General features: G+C 47.7%; 1 protein-coding gene across 4 annotated transcripts in view; it reads left to right on the top strand.

The window, feature by feature from the left end:
* The window catches only part of LIPG (lipase G, endothelial type), a 46,728-nt gene extending 34,051 nt beyond the window's left edge, over positions 1-12,677 (top strand). Inside the window, exons 5-10 of one of the 4 annotated variants that reach the window (XM_059039806.2) lie at positions 1,279-1,500; positions 3,555-3,797; positions 4,465-4,585; positions 5,503-5,721; positions 8,748-8,852; positions 11,288-12,677. In XM_059039806.2, the coding sequence (XP_058895789.1) occupies positions 1,279-1,500; positions 3,555-3,797; positions 4,465-4,585; positions 5,503-5,721; positions 8,748-8,852; positions 11,288-11,309 (932 nt within the window). In that variant the 3' untranslated portion in view covers positions 11,310-12,677. The remainder of the gene's footprint in view (positions 1-1,278; positions 1,501-3,554; positions 3,798-4,464; positions 4,586-5,502; positions 5,722-8,747; positions 8,853-11,287) is intronic. The other 3 variants (XM_067015225.1, XM_067015228.1, XM_067015226.1) reach the window with 3 other exon arrangements.
* The last annotated feature ends 212 nt before the right edge of the window (positions 12,678-12,889 follow it).

Here is a 12,889-nt window from a genome sequence, read left to right as displayed (position 1 = left end):
GGAATAAACCTCTATTTCTGGGCTCTACACCAGACCTATGAATCAGAATCTCTTGGGGGTCAGGGAGTCTGCATTTTATGCTTTTCAAATTCTATTTTGAATGGTTTTACACTCATGTGGTTCCCAAACTATTATACAAGATGGTGAAAGTGTCTCTGTTGCTGCCACTATCTTTGCAGTTGCCTTCTCTGCCTTCTCCCCCAACACACAGGTGACCTGGGGTTTGTGCATCCTCCCAGAGTTTGTCATAGCTACACGGTGGAATCCAAATTTGTAAGAAGCTCCCCAGAGATATTTGTGCTGTTTCAGATGTGAGAACCAGTGCTCTCTGCAGTGCTGTTTGTTTGTTTGATACAGAAAGTTTGCAGACAAAAGGTTTTCTCCTTGTGGCTGCAAAAGAGAGGAATTCTGGAGGCCCGAGATACGGCTGCTCAGTGTGCCTGGTGTACCCCCCTCTTGCCACTCCCCTCCTGGGCCTGATTCATAACTAAAGGAAGGGGAAGTGTAAGTCCAAATACAAATAGCTCAGTTTGGGGAGACTGAGTCTTCCCTCTTGAAGATGTAGGTAGCTTAGTTATTCTGTCAAAATTCTGCTCAAATTAAGACTGTGGAAGGCTCCCAGTGACAGAGTAAATGGAATGAATGGCTTAGTTTCAGCCAGCCCAAGTCCTTTCCAGAGCTGCTTCAGTTCTTCTTTTTTTTCCTTTTAAATTAATTAACTTATTTTTGGCTGCATTAGGTCTTCGTTGCTGCGCGCAGGATTTCTCTAGTTTTGTGAGCGGGGGCTACTCTTCGTTGTGGTGCGCAGGCTTCTCTTTGTGGTGGCTTCTCTTGTTTCGGAGCACGGGCTCAGTAGTTGTGGCACGCAGGCTCTAGAGCACCGGCTCAGTAGTTGTGGCACACGGGCTTTGTTGCTCCGTGGCATGTGGGATTTTCTCAGCCCAGGGATCGAACCTGTGTTCCTTGCACTCACAGGCGGATTCTTAACCACTGTGCCACCAGGGAAGCCTCTAGAACTGCTTCAGTTCTGACGGTGCACGGTTCCTCAGATCCACGTGTCAGTTGAACCTCGTGGCCAGTTTACTGAGTCAGCTGAGTTGTCAGGACAGGTGAAGGCTTCTGAAGAAAGCATACGTTCCTCTGCAGCAGGCACCGCACCCTTTAGGATTCCCAGGGTGGGGATGTCTTCATTTTACACTCGCCGACTTAGCTACCCATCAGGACCCACTGCCTTAGCGCACCTGACACAGCTGGTCTTGGCTCCGCCTTCTGCTGTAGGTTTGGATCCTGCTGGGCCCATGTTTGAAGGGGTTGACATCCACAAGAGGCTGTCCCCTGACGATGCAGACTTCGTGGATGTCCTGCACACCTACACGCGCTCCTTTGGCTTGAGCATCGGGATTCAGATGCCCGTGGGTCACATTGACATCTACCCCAACGGAGGTGACTTCCAGCCGGGCTGTGGACTCAACGATGTCTTGGGGTCAATTGCATATGGAAGTGAGTTCCTTCTTTTTTGTTTTGACTCAATTATAGCATCTCCTCCTAAATCAGCCAGAGCTGTTAGCGCTCCCAACAGCATCCGTTTCATTATTCCCACTATACCCCCCAGTGGCCCTTCAACACTATTTATTCTACAGTTCATCATCCTGCAAGCCTATTAACAGCCTTCCCGTGGTCTCTGCTCTGCTTTCTTGTGCCTTGAGGTCACAGTTATTACTGATTAATTTCTTTTTATAACAAAAGGAATACATATTTGTTGGGAAAATAATCAAGCATTACAAAATTGCCCAAAGCAAGAAGTAAAAATACCCCCTCATCTCCCACACCTACTCCTACTTTCACTCTCCAGATGTAGCCAATATGAACATGTTGTGTGTATCCTTCCACTCTTATTGCTTTGCAAATTTATTTGTGTGTGTGTGTGTGATATTTTTCAAAAGCACATTGTTCTGCAACTTTGCTTTTTCAGTCCTGATATATATTATGGGCATTCTCAGACATCAGAGTACATATATCTACTTACCTTATTCTTTTAAAAGGCTGTATAATATTCTTTAGCATGGATGTACTATAATTTAATTTTTTGTAACATTTTAAAGAAGGAAAATCAAGATTCTTCCTCCATTCACTTACAATCTGTCTTCCTGAATGCCTAAGCCTATTCCCAGCAGTCTTGGGCTGAAGTGAGTTTGCTGTTGAAACTGATGGGCTTGGTTTTTCATTTGCTCACCGCCTTGCATCCTGGCAGCATTTCTAAGTCTTGGCCCCAGTTGGCTCTCTCCACTGTGATGCTCTGCTCTTGGGATGTCTACTCTGTCACTCAGTCTTAAGTTGCCCTTTTCCAAGGTGATAACATCCGAGGATCCCCTGTGGGGCTTCGGGGTTCATGCAAGGGGAGTTCAGCCCTGCCTCAGGGGGATCAGATGATGGCATTTCTTAAGGCTGGTGATGTTAATGAGGAAGGGGAAGGGGAGCTTTGCCAAATATTTCTTAAGGTCCAAGGATTTACTGGAACTATTGGCTTTAGCCTCTGGTTGCAAGAAATAATGATTACTGCGGGTCGCAGAAATCCAAATTATACTTCTAACTTTGCAACCAACTGACTCTGTGACCCTGAGCAAATGACTTCACCTCTAAGGGCATTTGGGCCCATAATCTACAACTGAAAGTATTAGACTAGAATGAGGTTGGCAAACATTTTCTTTCCTTTTTCTTTTTTAAAAAATAAATTTATTTATTTTGTTTATTTATTTTTGGCTGCTTTGGGTCTTCGTTGCTGCTCTTGTGAACTTTCTCTAGTTGCAGCACGCAGGCTTGGTAGTTGTGGCGTGCTGGCTCTAGAGCGCAGGCTCAGTAGTTGTGGCACACGGGCTCTGTTGCTCCGTGGCACGTGGGATCTTCCCGGACACCTCGAACCCGTGTCCCCTGCATTTGCAGGCGGATTCTCAACCACTGAGCCACCAGGGAAGCCCGGCAAACATTTTCTTAAAGAGCCAGCTAGTAAATATTTCCGGCTTTGCAAGCCATACAGTCTCTGTTTCAACAACTCCACTCTGCTACCGTAGCATGGAGGCAGCCAGAGACAAGAGGTAAATGAATGCGTGTGGCTATGTTCCAATAAAACTTTACTAAAATGGGACCAGCCGGCAAGGTGCAGTTTGCTGAGCCCCGGACTAGGTGATGTTTAGCATCTGATCCATTTCCACCATGTTGTGACCGCATGACTCTATCGGGACTTAGTGACTCTCACTGCACAACTGGTCTCCATCACCCTGTTTAGTGCCTGTCCTATGCACTCTCTTGCTCTTTATTGCTTCATGTGTATCAGTGCTGTCTTCTCACCCGGAGGGCAAGCAGTTCGGTGGCAGGACTGGCTTTCAGTTCTAAGGACAGCATATCACTGGGCATGCGTTAAGAATGACACAAACAAGCATACTAACAGCGACATGAAAAGCAGTTATTTCTGATGAAGCGTACAGTACTTACTGATGGAGTGGGCGGATCACCGAGAAGCAGCTCATCCTGATGGCCTCCGTCTCTCTCTTCCCCAGCAATTGCAGAGGTGGTGAGATGCGAGCACGAGCGGGCAGTACACCTCTTTGTCGACTCCCTGGTGAATCAGGACAAGCCGAGTTTCGCATTCCAGTGCACGGACTCCAACCGCTTCAAAAAGGGGATCTGCCTCAGTTGCCGGAAGAACCGTTGTAATAGCATTGGCTACAATGCCAAGAAAATGAGGAACAAGAGGAACAGCAAAATGTACCTAAAAACCCGGGCAGGCATGCCTTTCAGAGGTAACCTTCATCCAAACCCGCATTGCCCTGGGGAAGGACCTTTTTCCTCCTAAATACCACATGGTAGACGGGCACATTCCTGCAGTTAAATCAAATAACTGCAAATCACATTGAATTGTGTATGCCTAGGAAAGTAAATCTTTAAAAATAAATGATGGGGACTCCTTTTGTGATGTGAATCATCACCCTATGATCACAATATCGCTATCTTAAATTTCTATCTTGCATTTAGCTTTTCAAAGCTGTTTCATATTTGTTTTCTCATGTGATCACCAAAATAATCTGTGATAGGACTAATGGGATCAAAATGATGTCTCGCATTTATATAGCATGTTATAAAACCGTAAGGTTTTGTGGGTATTGTGGGTGAAGTTGAGGCTCAAGAAGTTAATACCTTGGTCCTTAATTCAAGGTCACACAGCTAGAAAGTATCTAGGTCAGCATCCTCCAAAGGGCCCCCAAACCCCAAGTTCAGGGCTCCTTCTTCTATACTGCGGTGACCTCTTAGGCCATTGGACAGAATGAGATCAAAGGGAGGCTAGAGGCTGGGCTGGACCAAAAGGATGAGAGTCTCTAAAAACTCACTGTGCTGGGTGACTCAGTTTGAGTCAGGGTGCCCTGAGATGACAAGCAAGGCTCACAAATGTCTGTTCTGCTGTCTCTGCAGTTTACCATTATCAGATGAAAATCCATGTCTTCAGCTACAAGAACATGGGAGAAATCGAGCCAACCTTTTATGTCACCCTTTATGGCACCAATGCAGACTCCCAGATTCTGCCTTTGGAAATGTAAGTCACGGGTTTCCTTTGCCGAGTTCAGGACAGAGAACGAGTTGGTCTGAAAAGGAGAGAGAGCGCAGGAGCTCTCTGTGTGCCACGTGAACAAGTGCAGAGGAGCTAGTCTGCGTGCCAGGGAGGAGGTGTGTGGTTCCTCTCCTGCTTCACACTCTCCACCTAGCCCTTGACTCAGAACGTTTCTGGGAGGGCAGCTCCTGGGATGAATCAGCAACGTGAGAATCTGCTGGATCAACTGGGCAGAAACTGCTGTTTCGTTTCAGAGAATGCCTGATTCTTGAGGCTTTAGGAAATTTGGAACTTGATAAATGTCATCCCTGGCATGTTTCTAATTATCTGTGGGAGGGGCACACAGTGATCTGTATACGTTGAGCACTTGTAAGGTGCAAAGCGCCACGCTGAGTAATGCTGGGCTTGCAAAGTAACGTCATCAGAATACTCGCTCTCAGGGCTGGGGGTCTAGCGGGAGGAACAGGCTTGTACGCACACGCTCATGCACACAGATGGGATGAGACAGGCTCCCCCAAGTGCCATATGAGAGGGACAGGCAGGAGGGGCTGAGAGTTCCGAGGGAGATGGACGCCAGTGGGCTGTTGAGTGGGGATGTGACTTCTTCGCGCTTTCTCATTTCTATTCTTTCCTGGTCTTGTCCCCCCAAGAAGTAGCATGAATGGGGAGATGCTCAGGAATGGTTTGGGGTGCCGTGGGCAACATTATCTCTCTGCCCGTGTGGAGCACAGCTGAGTTTTCATCCCGGTCCTGCTGGTGGGACGTGGAGGACATAGGGGGGACCTCTTGTGCATTTCTCTCCAATCCGAGTGGGGCAGGTGCCGCCACTGCGTCAAGCCCCACGGTGCTGCAGTTTTCCAGGTGGCGGGGGCACTGAGACCAGCTTCCCTCTCCCCTTGCAGAGTGGAGCAGATCGGGCTGAATGCCACCAACACCTTCCTGGTCTACACCGAGGAGGACTTGGGAGACCTCCTGAAGATCAAACTCACCTGGGAGAGGACTTCTCAGTCCTGGTACAACCTGTGGAAAGAGCTTCGCAGCTACCTGTCTCAGCCCCGCAGGTCCGAGCAAGAGCTGAATATCAGGCGCATCCGGGTCAAGTCCGGGGAAACCCAGAGGAAGTAAGTGCCTCATGACCCTTTCCCTGTTCTGTGTCCATGGTCAACAGAGGCGTGTGTCTCTGCAGCGTCCTTTCCTTTGCTAAGCGTACACCTTCCATCTTTCCGTATCCAGAGTACATGGGCAAAACCGCAAACCCTTTGCGGGGAAAACTGAATTCCAGATCAAGGCCTCTGTCAACTGTTGTGCAGCTTGTACCCTGATCGCAGGCCCTGGGCTGAGAGGGGTGGGCAAGCGGGGGCTAGAATCCAGCCCTTGTTCCATTTGCCAAGCCCTGTGCCGGCCCGGAGGAAGAGGGCTTCTCCTGGACAGGGCTCTTTAGGAGTGCTGCCTTGTTAATTTGTTTGCTCTGGGGTCCATGCAACCAAAAGCCTTTGCTTGCTCCTGTCCAGAGCAAACCAGACTATTCCAGTTTAGGGATCCTGCATGGATGAGGTCTGTGGGAGTCCTGGTTTCCCTTGCAACCAATTTTCAGAGCATTATACCTCTCCTTGGGAGGCTCTGACTCAAGGACATGGGTGGGGCGCTAACGTCAAGTAACAGAGATTCCTCTGTGCCATGCCAGCTGGCAGTTTCCCCACGTCTGTTAACCAAGCCTAACACGAAAAATCCACCCCTAAATCAGCCACTAAAATGCGCCTTGACTCTCGGAGCAGCTTCTAAGTGGGAGGCAGGAAGCCCGGAAGACCTTTGTCAAGAGAGGAGGGTTTCCTTGGCCAAATCCTTCAGCAGACCTCCGGGAGGTCACTGCCAGCCTTGGGAAGGTGGGAAGAAGCCTCCACCCTCTTTCTATCTCTTCTGGCATTTTCTCCATTACAGTTTTTCATGCGTCCCGTTTCTATCCACCACCTATGGTGCAGCTTGGCCATGCAGGGGATGGAGGCTTAGGTTGCTTATCTGAGTGATTCTGGTCTAAAGACCTGTGCACTGGTGTGTACGTGGCAGGGGTGGGTGCCAGATGAGGGGAGCTGTTAGTATGAAGTCTGTGGTCTAGATAACTGTGTGTCTTTTTCCTTCTCTCGGTGCTTAAAAGTGCAGCCTGTACCAGAAAGATGTGTGGTAGCAGAAAGATGATCATTTTTATAAAATATTTCAAATTTAATAAACCACTGAGACTTAATAAATGCAAAGGTTTCAGATATAAGATTTTTTAAAAAAATATTTCCCAGTCTTTTTTAAAATTTAAATTTATTTATTTATTTTTATATTTATTTTTGTCTGTGTTGGGTCTTCGTTTCTGTGCGAGGGCTTTCTCTAGTTATGGCAAGCGGGGGCCACTCTTCATCGTGGCGCGCGGGACTCTCACTATCGCGGCCTCTCTTGTTGCAGAGCACAGGCGCCAGACGCACAGGCTCAGTAGTTGTGGCTCACGGGCTTACTTGCTCCACGACATGTGGGATCTTCCCAGACCAGGGCTCGAACCCGTGTGCCCTGCACTGGCAGGCAGATTCTCAACCGCTGCGCCACCGGGGAAGCCCCAGATGTAAGATTTTTAAACAGTAAAACATTCCAGATAAAGCTGAAGCCCCTTTGTGCCCCTCCCCTGTCTGACTCCTCCCCTTTCAAACCAAATGTACTGATCTTCCAACATTAACGAATGTTCGTGTGTTTTCCTCTTCATGATTTTTATACTTTCACTACTTCTGTTTGTATCCACAAACAACCTATAGAATAGTTTTGGTTGCTTCTGAAGTTTCCATGAGTGGACATATTCCTTTAAAAGTTGCTTTTCTCCATTCAACATAATTTCTGAGATTTATCCAATGCATACAGATCTGGTCTATTCACATTCAACTCCTGTATGTAAACTGCCATTGCACAAACAATAGTTTCACCACTGTTCTGCTGAATATTTAAGTTGTTGCTACTTTTTTGCAGTTACAACTAGTTCTGAGATGAGTATCCTGGGACATTTTCCTTGTGTACGTGTGTGGGGGCTTCTTGGGGGCATGTTGAATCACTGGGTTATAGTATATGTATTCTCCAACTGGACTGGATATTATTAAATCCCTCTCCAAAGTGGTTGGACCAATTTTTAATCTCATCCACAGAGTAAGAGCTTCCTTTTCCCTTCTTCCTCACCTACCTTTGGTGGACATTCTTGCTATTCCGTTGAGTGTGAATTGGTCCCCGACTGCTGTTTTCATTTGTATTTCCTGATTGTGGGTGTTGTGGGTGTTTATGGGCTGTTTGGGCTTCCTGGAGAAGGTTCTGAAAGCTGTTCGGGATGTGGCTTTTGTCCTGCTGGGAAGCATCACGGTCAGGTGTCCCACACGTCCATTGGTCATGAGGTCATGCGGTCCACACACCGCTGAAGCTGGGGCAGTTCACATGGTTGGGCTGTAAGTCACAGTTGAAATGGTTATTAGCCCACTGATTCTTCCTGTGATCTTAGTTGTCTACTTCTTGAATCTTTGATGTTAACTCACAGCTGATTTCTAGTTATGCTTGTCAATGGGTATTTCTGGACACCATGCTGGAGGGACCTGGAGTTCCTCCATTCAAGGAGTTTATAGTCCACCGTGGATGCAAGAATCCACAAGCTATGCAAGGCAGGTTATAATGTGTTAAAATGAGCTAAAAGCTTTCATTATTAACTCCATGCCATAAGAAGTAATGACAACAACAAAAGCAACATTTATATAAGGATGTGCCTATTGATTAAATTGGGAGGTCAATGGAGGGTTAGATTTATAAGGTCTCGGGCAATCAGGGAGGCTTCAGAGAGGCTATGCCTTGGTAGGCAGGCAGGCTTTTGGATAGACAGAAGGAAGAAAGTGGAAGGGGTGTGATTAAAGTCTGCATGAGCTGAATCATGGGAGCCATCAAAGTGAGACCCTTTCAGTGTGCTTGTAGCAGCAGTGGGGAAGTTCTGAAGGGTCTTGAGTCAGGGGTCACATGATAAAAACTTCTCTTTTCTCCTTATTCCATCTGCCTCAGGTCCAGAAAGCACCATATGGCTGAAGCACAGTCATGTACCTACCCCTAGAGTTTTGGCTACATCGGTGGTTTCTTTTTTTCCTCCTAGATTGACATTTTGTGCAGAAGATCTTGAGAACACCCGCATATCCCCTGGCCAAGAGCTCTGGTTTCACAAGTGTCGGGATGGCTGGAGAATGAAAAATGAAACCAGGTAAGCAGGACATTCTCAGAGGTTCATGCAATACATGTTGATGGGTCCCCTACTGTAGGCTGGACATGCGTCTGGCACTTGGGACATAGAAGTCAACAAAAACAGATAAACGTCCCTTCCTTTATGAAGATGACCTTCTGCTGGAAGGAGATAGACCAATCGGTGTGATAGGATGTTGGATGGTGTGAAAATCCCTTTGCCTCTTGCTCTGCTTCATCCTGTAGGTGTCACGGCCGTGGTCCTGCTGAGGTCTTTCAGTGACTAAGTCCCCAAGCTTGGTAGCCATGCCCTCATCTTAGATGGAGCTTCTCTGTAGTGACTGGGGCCGTGGGAAGTTCCAGGGCTCCCAGCTTCCTTCTGGGCACCAGGTTGGAGTGGGGAGTTGGGTGGGAGGTGAGGGAGAAGCACAAGGCATAGCACCCCTTTAAGGTTTTCTGGAACCCAGGTTGGTGTGAGTGGATATTAGTGGGCAACTCTCCCCCTTTTTGAGAAGCAGGAATGCTCATGTGCTCTTGCTTCAGTGTCCTCCTTGCCCCGTGCAAGTCTCATTATCTCAGAATTGAGGAAGGATGATCTCATGGTATGAGGCAGTGGGTGCATCCCAAAGGGGACTCTGTCATACACCCTCTGAGTCTAAATGCCTGCTGAGGAGGGAGATGGCCCCCACCAGCCCCTACCCCTGGTTCCATCAGAGGTACTCGATAATAATGCTGCTGCCTTACACCGAGCACGTAGCGTGTGCCCACCCTGTGTTCGTGCCTTCCATGTATCATCTCATTTACTTTGATCATCAAGCTCATGATGTTGGTGCCATAACTCTGTGAACAGTTGGGGAACCTGAGACTCAGGGAGGTTTGGTCACCCTTTCCAGGTCCCCCACTTGGTGATGGCAGAGTAAGGATCTGAAGCAGGTTGGTTTACTGTAAAGCCTGTGCTCTTTCTCGAGCCTGGAGGTCCCACTTGCTCACATAAATCACCTCTCCTCAATCTGGGTATCAGTTATCAAGCAGCCACGCCCGTGCTGGGATCCCCTGTGATTAACTGTCTGCCACCCCGGAGGGCCGGGCTACATCCTGGCTGCTCTGTCTCCTGTTCAGCAGCGTCAACGTGACCACAAGCTCGGTGATCACAGGACTTGTGGGATTCTGAAAACTGCCCATCCAATTAAGTGGCGCAGTCTAGCGTGGATATGCTTTTCTGCTATAGTAATCATTTTAATTCTTTATGTTTGTATTCGAATTTATACCTTTTCAAGTGCTTCCACATGTATTAACTTCATTGATCCTCAGAACAGCCATGTAAATTGGACACACCCAGGAAGGATTGCTATTCTTTTTTTTTTTTTTGCAGTACGCGGGCGTCTCACTGTTGTGGCCTCTCCCGTTGCGGAGCACAGGCTCCGGACGTGCAGGCTCAGCGGCCATGACTCACGGGCCCAGCCGCTCCGCGGCATGTGGAATCTTCCCGGACCGGGGCACGAACCCGTGTCCCCTGCATCGGCAGGCGGACTCTCAACCACTGCGCCACCAGGGAAGCCCTACTGTTATTCTTATATACTTCTTTTCCGCTCCAGAGCTTCGTAACAGTTGAGGACGTTATACCTCGCCTCTTTGAGAAAACAGGTTCTTTTCCTTTGCCCTCAAAGGAACAGAAAACAATAGGAGCCCGAGTAATAAATTAACACCAGGAAGTGGTGAATCCCTGGACATATATTACACCTTCAGTACTCTCTCTCCTGCCATGGAGACCGTTCACCTGTTCGCAGAGAAGGAGACTGAGGTTCCAAGAGGCTCAGTAGTGCGTTAGTGTAGCTGAGACTAGAATCAAGATGTCTTGACTTTGCCTTGCCCGCTTCGTGCCATACTGCCGGCTCTCTTGTGTTTCTAGATCAAAGCAAAGGAGCACTTTATAGTTCTCCCTGAAGTTGTGTTTGTGTGTGTGTGTGCTTGCGTGCTGTGGGTGAGTATTCTGCTAAATATGCAGATGTCACTGAGGTGTATGGAACTAGGAACCCAGAGCAGGCTCCAGTGTGGTGTTTCTCAAAGTGAATCTGTGGCTTGTTGGGGTAGGGGGAGGAAGGAGCATTCAGGACTTTCTCCATTTGTTCTGAAAGGGAAGCAAATTAAAGAGGCTGGGGCTTCCCTGGTGGCGCAGTGGTTGAGAGTCCGCCTGCCGATGCAGGGGACGCAGGTTCGTGCCCTGGTCCAGGAGGATCCCACATGCCGCGGAGTGGCTGGGCCCGTGAGCCATGGCCGCTGAGCCTGTGCTCCGCAATGGGAGAGGCCACAGCAGTGAGAGGCCCGCATACTGGGAAAAAAAAAAAAAAAGAAAAAAAGAGGCTGATAGGTATGGAAGAAAGCTTGGCCTTGTGGTAAACAGAGTTGCATGTTTGCAAAGCCAGCTAATGAACACCACTCCCACGTGGTTCCTTTCAGTCCAACCCTGGAGCATCCTTGAAGGTGCCTGTAAGGCCCCCCACTCCCTGATTTCCAAGCACATGGAGGAACGTTACTGCTGAGGACCCACCTGATGGAAAGACCCTTCTTGGCTTGACCCTGGAGCAATGGGAGGAGCCCACTTGCTGGGCCCAGCACCGCGCCTCCCATGGTGGCTAGGACTTTTCTCCAGAGACCACATGCTGCTGTTCCTGCTGTTCCTGCTGCTGTTTTAGGATAGCTCTAACTCCAGATCTGTGTGCAAACGGCCAATGCCCTGGCCGCTATGCACACCGGGCTGGTTTCTCAGTGACCGGGTGAGCCTGTGCTTCACCCAACAAGGAACACAGGCTCTGAGTGACTCTGGGTGGAAGGCTGTCAGCTGCCTGACCTGACTTGAGTCATAGTGAGGGGGTCTTGATGCTGGGAGCTGACTCGTGTCAGGATGGCAGACCTGGGACCTTGTTCACCGTGAGAGGGGACAGTAGATCTGGGGAGGTGTGGAGGCCTTCGCTCTTGGGGTTCAGTGGGTAACTGGTAATGTGGACTGGTTACATTTTATTCGGTCCTGCTCCCCAACTCCTTCTCTAAAGCACACATCATTGGCTTCCTTTACAAAACCGAAGCTTAGTGAGGTTCAGCACAGGCCTAGAATTATATACCAAGTTGGTGGAGGAGCCAGGTGAGGACCTAGACTTCCTGGAGGCAATGCCCATAGTATGCTCATCTCTGCAACTTCATCAGGACTCTTATAGCCATTTCCCAGCAATATGCCCCAGATGTAACAAACAAGGAATTTTTTTCAGAGCCATCCATGAAACCCAAAACTCTTTTATTAATATATAACTGGGAGAACAACTGGGCCAAGGGTTGGGATTTTTATGGATGAGATTGATTTGGAAGGAGATGTGATGTCAGGTGCGAAAGGGAGAGAGCAATTTTCTCTGTACTTAGGTTTTTAAAGGACATTGTTTTAATCTCTATTGTGCCAAAGTTGTGTCATTGTTCTGTGCCAAACCTCTGAAGACATAACCAGTCAAATACCTTAATTCAAGATATTTTCTCAATCCAATTGTGTGCCTTTTCTGTTGCTTCTGTGATTGCATTCTAGCCAAAGTAGAGCTTGTATTATTGACTGTGCATCCTGGTTACTTCTGCTTTTGTAATGGAAGCCTTGGGAATCGAATCCTCAGTGGGTCCTGTATTTATACATTTGGCTTGAAGCCTTATTTGTATATAATGATGCTTTTTTAAATGCTTAGAATACTATTTATTTCTCAAGTGTATATAATGTATAAAAATAAATATATGGTTAGTTTTTACTTTATGATTAACCGATTTCAAGATTAAAATTTTTAATAGTAAAATAATAAAAATCTACAAAATTCTTCATGGTCTAGCAACTCAGTCTTAAAATTTGAAAGAATTATCCTAAGCCGAGGTTTTGACAAAAATTTACTTTAATATAGGATATATTCTCTATTTGATACTAATTGTTGGTAAGAAGCAGACAACAACTCCTTTCACTGAAGAACAAGAGGAGAAATTATTCGAATTGCAGTAGAAAGTCCTGAAGGTAGAAGTTTGGGAGGACAGGGGGTC

Source organism: Kogia breviceps, chromosome 15 (genome assembly GCF_026419965.1).
Source record: "Kogia breviceps isolate mKogBre1 chromosome 15, mKogBre1 haplotype 1, whole genome shotgun sequence".
NCBI classification, from domain to species: Eukaryota; Metazoa; Chordata; class Mammalia; order Artiodactyla; family Physeteridae; genus Kogia; species Kogia breviceps.
Note: the sequence above shows the minus strand (reverse complement) of the source record. Positions and strands in the feature narration are given on the sequence as shown.